The sequence below is a fragment of the Gambusia affinis genome, linkage group LG06 (genome assembly GCF_019740435.1).
Source record: "Gambusia affinis linkage group LG06, SWU_Gaff_1.0, whole genome shotgun sequence".
Lineage (NCBI taxonomy): Eukaryota > Metazoa > Chordata > Actinopteri > Cyprinodontiformes > Poeciliidae > Gambusia > Gambusia affinis.
Window position 1 is genome coordinate 19,656,883 of NC_057873.1, and position 7,603 is coordinate 19,664,485.

Below are 7,603 nucleotides of genomic sequence, written 5' to 3' on the forward strand. Positions count from 1 at the left end.
AGTCTCACGGCAAGTGTGAGCACTCTCACACACTCGCACACGCTTGAGCTGGCCTTTTAGGACATACTTACCGTCTTTCTCATCAGTTTAGCAGCTTAAATACGGCCCAGCGTCTAGTTAATTAGGCATCTCTTATTCTCTCTGGGGAAAAAAAATGTCTGCCTGGTTAGTCATTTAATTGCCTAATTACGACCACACCAATGTTCTTTGCAGTATTTGGTGCTGAAGATGTGTGAAGAAAATGAATACATTATTTAGAAATACTGCTTAGCAAAGCTCTAAGTAGACTTGTTATTGTTTTAAATGTTCCTGTTTCTTGCTGATAGTTGATTTTATTGTTTGTTTTTGTTTTTTAGGGCATGACCACAATGTTTCATCTGTAGCCATCATGCCCAATGGAGATCACATTGTTTCTGCCTCCAGGGACAAAACCATTAAAATGTGGGAGGTGGCAACTGGGTATGGAAAAACAAAACAAAACATCCACGGATCATTCTTAAGAGCAAAAGAATCACATCATTTTTGTGTTTTTGACGCTTTACACCCACGTTGATGATCTAACATCAATAATTTCCTCCCCGATAGATACTGTGTGAAGACCTTTACGGGCCACAGGGAGTGGGTTCGTATGGTGCGGCCCAACCAGGACGGCACGCTGATCGCCAGCTGCTCCAACGATCAGACGGTCCGTGTTTGGGTCGTGGCCACCAAAGAATGCAAGGCGGAGCTGCGGGAGCACGAACACGTGGTGGAGTGCATCTCCTGGGCTCCAGAGAGCGCACACCCCACCATCCTAGACGCCACAGGCTCTGAGGTGAGGAGCTGGTTTAGGGCTGACACAATTAATCGATTACTGAAATAATTGTAACTCGAGAAAGGCCAGTTGCAGAAAGATCAACATTTTCAGATGTTGAGCCAAAACCGTACAAAAATGTTTACATTTCGCTTTCAAGATGTAGATGATAAAAAAAACCTGTCTGTAAATATGCTCTACCCAGAACTCCTCAAATGGGAGAGTTTTGGCTTCACCTGATTTAAGAAAAAAACAAAAAAAACTCCCATTAAGCACCTTTTGCTGCTCGATTAATCAGTTCATCCAAAGACTTATGAACACCGTATGTTATCAGGTCAAAGGTTAGGGTTGGGCTGAGCTTTTCACATGCTGATATTTGAAGTACCCTGGAGCGGCAGATGCTTTCTTTGCTTCAGATGATCAAGCGTTCTCTAAAGGAATGCTATTGCTGTGTAGGCGTTAAAATCTCTTTTTCTTATTTAAAACAGAAATTTGAATTATTTCTTTGTATTTCTAATGTGTAAAATGAGCTTAAATGAAAGAAAATTGCACAACTTTTTTTTTTTTTTTTACAGTTTGATTAGATTAATCATTGGTTGCAGCCATTAGCTGGTTGTTGGTCATCTGTTTTTAATAAACTGGTGGAGCCTGTCCTTTATTAGTTTTGCGGCTCACGTTGCATTTAACGGCGTCTGTTTGGCAGCGGCTTGTCAGGTGGTGTGAGAGAAGACAAAGCAGCCAGTATGAGATTAGACTGGCTGCTAGAAACACATTTGCAAAACACTCTACCAATCATCTCGGTGGTTAATTGGCAGAGATATCAGACAATCTTTATCCAGCCTTGTGCGCCAATCACCTCCTGAAACCGATTGGGTTAAGGCAGACCTAAGAGGTAAACTCATGGCTGAGTCCCGAGACGCAGTGACGTTTTCACACCCTGTCGCATTATATATCACTTTCAGACCATCTGCGTTCTTCCTCTGCGATCAATGACACGTCGGTAGAGCTTGTAGCGTCTCTGCTGCTGAGACTGGTTTCCACGTGAAGCCAGCAGCTGGGAATGAAGGCGGTGTTGGGATGAACTGAGAGAAGAACCTCATGGCCTACGGTCAGATCAGGCTCCCCATCACACCTTGTGATCTGCAGCGTGTCCAATCGTAACCTCGACGGATTAAAATAGTGTTTTACTTGCAGCGGTTGTTCCAGACCAAAATGTGCTCTCTTGCTTGGAAGATGTTAGTTTTTTTTTTCTTTGTATTACCTTAGATTCAGTACCGTGATAGAGTTGAGTTGGCACACTCTTGGATTTCGTCTGTTACAGGTTAATTATTTAAATAAGCTTATTTGTCCACTCTTTCTGCTGAGCTGCATAGAAGTCTTTAAACTCTTAAGTTGCGTCTCTGCCGCGTTTCCATGTGAAAAGCAGAAATTGTTGGACCTTGTTCTGTGCAACTTTTCTAAGACTCAGTCTGAGTGGATGTGTCTTCAAATCATTCACTTTCTGAAAGTTGTCCCAGAGCATCATGCAACCACCACCATGTTTACCATGTGGGTCTGGACTGTTAAACTCCAGTCCTCAAGGGCCGCTGTCTGCACTTTTTTAGATGTGCCACAGGTACAAAACACTGGAATGAAATGGCGTAATGACCTCCACCTTGTGTAGATCAGTTCTCCAGAGCCTTAATGACCTAATTATTCTATTCAGGTGTGGTGCAGCAGAGGCACATCTAAAAGTTGCAGGGCTCTGGCCCTCCAGGACTAGAGTTTGACACCTGTGGTGTAGGTGGTGTGTTCAGGGTGATCTTCTTTTATTTTTGTCTTTTTTTATTTACACTTTCTCCCCTTCTCTGTTTTGGATGCTATAGAAGAAGATTAGTTCTGGTCTTATCAAATTATACAACACATTTCCACATGTTTCCTCTGTTCCTTACAGGGTTTGGTGTAAATTAAACTACTTATAGTGTCTTTCAACAATGTCTCTCTTTTTGCCACTATTTCATGAAGTCCAGATTTGGTGTATATGTGCTGTTTGTCAGATGTAGTGCTTCATGATTTTTGTAGTATGTGTGTAAATGTCAGGCGCTGTCGTTGAATTTAAATCCTGAAGTTTTTTATTTAAAGTTAATGTATAATCTTGTCTGAAAGTGAAACTTTTCTTTATCTATTGGTGGAGAACAATGAACTACTCACGTATTTTTTTTTTTTGTTTTTTGTTTTTTGTAATTTTGTGTTTGTGTAGACCAAGAAGAGTGGAAAGCCTGGGCCTTTTCTGCTGTCTGGCTCCAGAGACAAAACTATAAAGATGTGGGACGTAAGCACTGGGATGTGCCTTATGACACTGGTAGGGGTCGCCTTATTCTAACAATAATTGATGCATATAAAAAAACAAAACATGGACGAAGAATCCTTTTCTTCATGAACGGGGTGAATTTAGGTGGAGCTACATCAGCCTTTGTCTGTCTCTCAGGTTGGACATGATAACTGGGTGCGTGGCATCCTCTTCCACCCTGGAGGAAAGTTTATAGTGAGCTGTGCGGATGACAAGACCTTAAGGATCTGGGACTACAAGAACAAGCGCTGCATGAAAACCCTGAGTGCCCATGAACACTTTGTTACCTCTCTGGGTAAGGTGCACTTTGACCTCTTAAAGACGTGGCCTGTTATGTGTTACTTTTCTGCAGTTGTTCCAGTTTCACTAATAGGAAGTTTGTTTGTTTTGTTTTTTTCCCCCAAATCTTGGTTGACCCCAAAGATATCAAAAACATTCGGCTCTGCATTTACTTTACTTTGTAGATAGAAAATATTTCATTTCTTCTCTCTTGTAAGAGAGTAAAAAGTGTACTTATTGCAGCTAGCTGACCAGCAGTGCTCAGCAACAAGTGGGGGAGGAGCTGCACCATGTAACTCTATGCTAATAAGTGGGATATAGGATTTTTTTTTGTCTCAAAACACATTTGTAATCATCAATCTATTGAGGTCCAGTTAGCGTTTTCGATCACGTTGTTGTTCATTTTATCTTGAAGAGGGATATTCTCGTATGTCCTGCTGCATTAGTTTCTGTTTATGTGTGCTTCATTTTGAAAGTCCTTCTTGTTTGTTTTCCAGATTTCCACAAGGCTGCGCCCTTCGTGGTCACCGGCAGCGTAGATCAAACAGTAAAAGTATGGGAGTGTCGCTGATTTGGACCTGGGAGGACTGGACCGCCAACCTCATTACCCTTGATGCTCCTCTGAGTCCCCTCCTCCTTGCTCCCCTTTGATTCCCTGCCTTTTACTCCCCTCGTCCCCCTCCACCTCACCTCGTCCCCCCCCTCCACACATCTTCGCCTCCTCATGGCTACACTCATCACCGCGGTTATCCACCCTTAGCGCTCTCTGGTCCGATAACTTCTTGTCCTATGTAAATTATTCCTGGATGTAGATCGAGCTATTAAATGTTACACACAAAAAAAAAGTATTCTTGCATGGTAATCCAAAATTGTATACTGTAAATTTGCATACATAACGTTGTCTAGAAGTACCATAGGTTTAACCCGATGGGGCTGAGCGTCTGTTCCTGCAGCCTTACCGACCAACTGAAGGCAGATGGTGTAAAAAAAAAAAAAAAAGAAGAAAAAAAAACTAAATAAAAAAAAACGTAGGGCACTAAAAACTGATAATTTAAGAAATGATGGTGTCTTTATGTGTAAGATTTATTTTGTCTATTTTTTTATTTAGGTTTTTTTTTCTGTTGTTTCCTCTCCTTCACTGTTGTAGTCTGTCGGTGCCTAGCTTGGTTTGAGAAATGAGGCAGGAGGAGCAAATTATGATGCAAAGAGATGTCCGGTGGGGCGTTATTGACCTAATCTGTAGCTTTATAACATCACTTCTCGAGTGTGCGTACCATTTCGCTACACGTGGAGCTAGGTAACGTTTTAACAGCTGTGTATATATACATATAAATGTATACGAATGTTTCATACTGTCGTCCTTGGACCTGGGGGGCTTGAACAGCTTTGTACTCTTCTCTTAGGGGGGGCAGCATAAACCGCTGCTGGGCTTTAGATAAATTATTTCTTTTCAATATAAGTGGCTTTTTCTTTTAAGTCGCAGTGCAAAGATTTGTGCAGCACCTGAGAAAAGTCCAAGAATCACACCTTGAAGATCTGGGTGGGCTTGCTTTTTTTTTTTTTTTTTAGCTTGTTTTGAGCTGAGTTTTATTATCTCTTTAATTATTTTTTTTAATCACTCAGCTAAAGCAGAGTTGAAAAGCTTTCAAAGGTGCTGTCCTATGGTGCCACTAGAGGAAGTAAACCCAGAACGTTTCAATATTCAGGAAGAGAAACGAAGGCATGATAATTAAAGCGAAGCCCAGCTCCCCGCTTTGATGAGATGTGCAAAGATCTTTAATTTTTGAATGAATTCTTAAGATTAAGAATGATTTTGAGAAAGAAAAAAGAAATAGGAACTATAAATTTGTACATATGAGATTGGCTCTCGATGTGAAAGCCCCTTAGACCACAGCTCATTCACACAAATGAGCTGAGTGGCTTTCCTTAAACGTTCAGACTGAAAAAGAAGCCATTCCACTCTTTCAAACCTTTTCTCTCTCTGACTTTGTCCTTCAAGGTGTTTTCATTAATCCTGCTCATCCCCCGTTTTTCACTAAAGATGCTGTTAAAAGTTTAATGATGTTGAGACGAGTGTAAGCCTCTAGTTTCTGACGAGCCTCTCCATTCCAGCGCCGTTCCTCTGCTAATTAAGGAGCCGCGCCGCTTGACTTGTTGCTACTTTTTTGGCGAGTTTCCCTCCTCGTCTGTGTGCTGGACGTGGTGATCCGCTGCTTACGCTGAAGTGGCCGCCGTGAGCCTTTCGTGACCGGTCGATGTAGCGCAGCTGCATGCGAGACCTGCATCCGGACGCGGAGCTGATTTGATCGCTTGAAGTAACCGATAAGTGTGGGAGCTTGATGAATTGTGCTGATTTGCCTCTTATTTTTTATTTTTTGACCCCGAAACTAAAAAAGAAGTAGGCACAGTTCCGTTTTGCTCCTTCCTAAAGTGATTGGTCTCTGACTGGCTTGGTGCGTTCAGACAGCTCTGTGGTTTGGTTTGTAGAAAGGTTGAAATGTCGTGTGTGATTCTGTTTGTTTGTTTTGTTTTTTTCTTTTTTTTAAATTTTTTTTCTGTATATGCAGCCGGATTGTGGCAGACTAAGTATGCCCCCAAATGAGAAATGATCTCTTTCAGGGAATTTTACTCTCTATACTCCCTTTGATTAGTTTTTTTCTCCTCTAAGCTGTTTTCTCTGTCCAGAATGTGGTGAAGAGGGAAGCAGTTGGGTTTTGTAGTTCAATTCGGCACGATGTGTTAAATGTGCAAGCTGAAGCCAAAAATTAAGACGTTTGTCCGTACAATCTGGTTCATCTCTGGGGGGAAAAAAGGAAAGAAAAAACAAACAAAGAACCTCGTTTTTGTTCTGGCCTTTTGGATATGAGAGTTCTCCAGATCACGCTATGACATGCCAGACCTTCACAAAAAAGCTGAAAAATGCTTTTCCCTTCCTTGGTTTTTGTTCAAGGAAGTTGGTTATCCAGAGGTCGGGCTGATGTGTGGTCTCTTTTATTTTCTAATAAGAAGTCTGTAAGAAAATGATCCCCTCTAAAACAGCTGCTGCTGACGACGTTTTATGCAAGTGTTGGCGGAAAATCCAGTTTTGCCATTCGCAGGTCCTAAGCAATCTCTGTGCTGCTGTGGTTCGGGGCGAAGCGACCGGCAGGCGACGCTTTGAAAGCCTGCAGGTCGTCCGCCAGCCGCCGGTCTCTGTGTCCTCTGAGCTGCCTGTCGAACCACATCGGAGGGCTTCAGACTCCACAATCAGCTCCTTACAGCAGAGCTCATGATGTTTTTGCCACTATGGTCTCACTCTTCACACAGCAAACTGTTAACAATACCTGGATGTCATTATTGTTTGCGATATAATAAAAGGAGAAAAAAAAATTCTGGATTTGTGTGTCCTGATTTTTTATTTTATTTTTTGCGTTGTCTTGACTTTTGAGAAGATGTTCAGGATGGAGATGAGATTGTTGGAGTAGATTAAAGAGCTGCGGATGTTGAGTCTCCAAATCTGTATTATAATCTGTTATTGACCAAATATCTGAAATTGATACCCATCCAGGCTGAAGCAGTGGCTTAGCGCTTCTCCATTGAAGCCACTAACTGTGATTTTATTTTATTTTTTCTTTTACTGAACAAACACGTTTATTATGGTTTTTAAAGACCATTTGTATTGTGTTGCTCTTCAGTACAGATTTAATAGCAAGAAAAGGTTTTAAGATTAAAGTAATGTCTGTAGTTAATGAAACTACTGTGAAGCACAATGATGGAAGCATCATGATATGGGACTTCCTGCAGTCTTTCATGCAAGTTTGTAGAATTGTCCTATGCAAATCACGATGAGAGCTGAATTTTATCCAAGAGGCTTAAAATGCTGCTCAAAGTTCCTAATTTCTTTCTGCAGGGAGGAAACTTTGAAGTCCTTTTAATACTGTGGGAAGAAATAAATGCCAACATGTTTAAAGTATAGCTTTGCATCTAATTTTGAGTCATCTAAGAATTAAACCACATTTTATTTAAGATTATAAGTTATAGACTGAGTGTGACATGCATTTTGTGTCCGAGAAAAAAAAAAAAAGTTTTATTTTCTCCTCTACAGGTAAAGTAGTGCCTTTAAAGTTTTTGGGATATGTCTTCACCAGTTTGTCACATTTAGACAATTTAAAATTTTGCTGGTTTGGTTCTCAAAAGATGATCTCTTTTGTGAGATTAGCTCT

At 41.1% G+C, this 7,603-nt stretch overlaps 1 protein-coding gene across 2 annotated transcripts in view; it reads left to right on the forward strand.

The window, feature by feature from the left end:
- Positions 1-5,221, forward strand: part of LOC122833169 (lissencephaly-1 homolog) — a 56,953-nt gene extending 51,732 nt beyond the window's left edge. For both annotated transcript variants that reach the window (XM_044120526.1, XM_044120527.1), the window contains exons 7-11: positions 357-459; positions 586-814; positions 3,033-3,134; positions 3,261-3,417; positions 3,899-5,221. In XM_044120526.1, the coding sequence (XP_043976461.1) occupies positions 357-459; positions 586-814; positions 3,033-3,134; positions 3,261-3,417; positions 3,899-3,972 (665 nt within the window). In that variant the 3' untranslated portion in view covers positions 3,973-5,221. The remainder of the gene's footprint in view (positions 1-356; positions 460-585; positions 815-3,032; positions 3,135-3,260; positions 3,418-3,898) is intronic.
- The last annotated feature ends 2,382 nt before the right edge of the window (positions 5,222-7,603 follow it).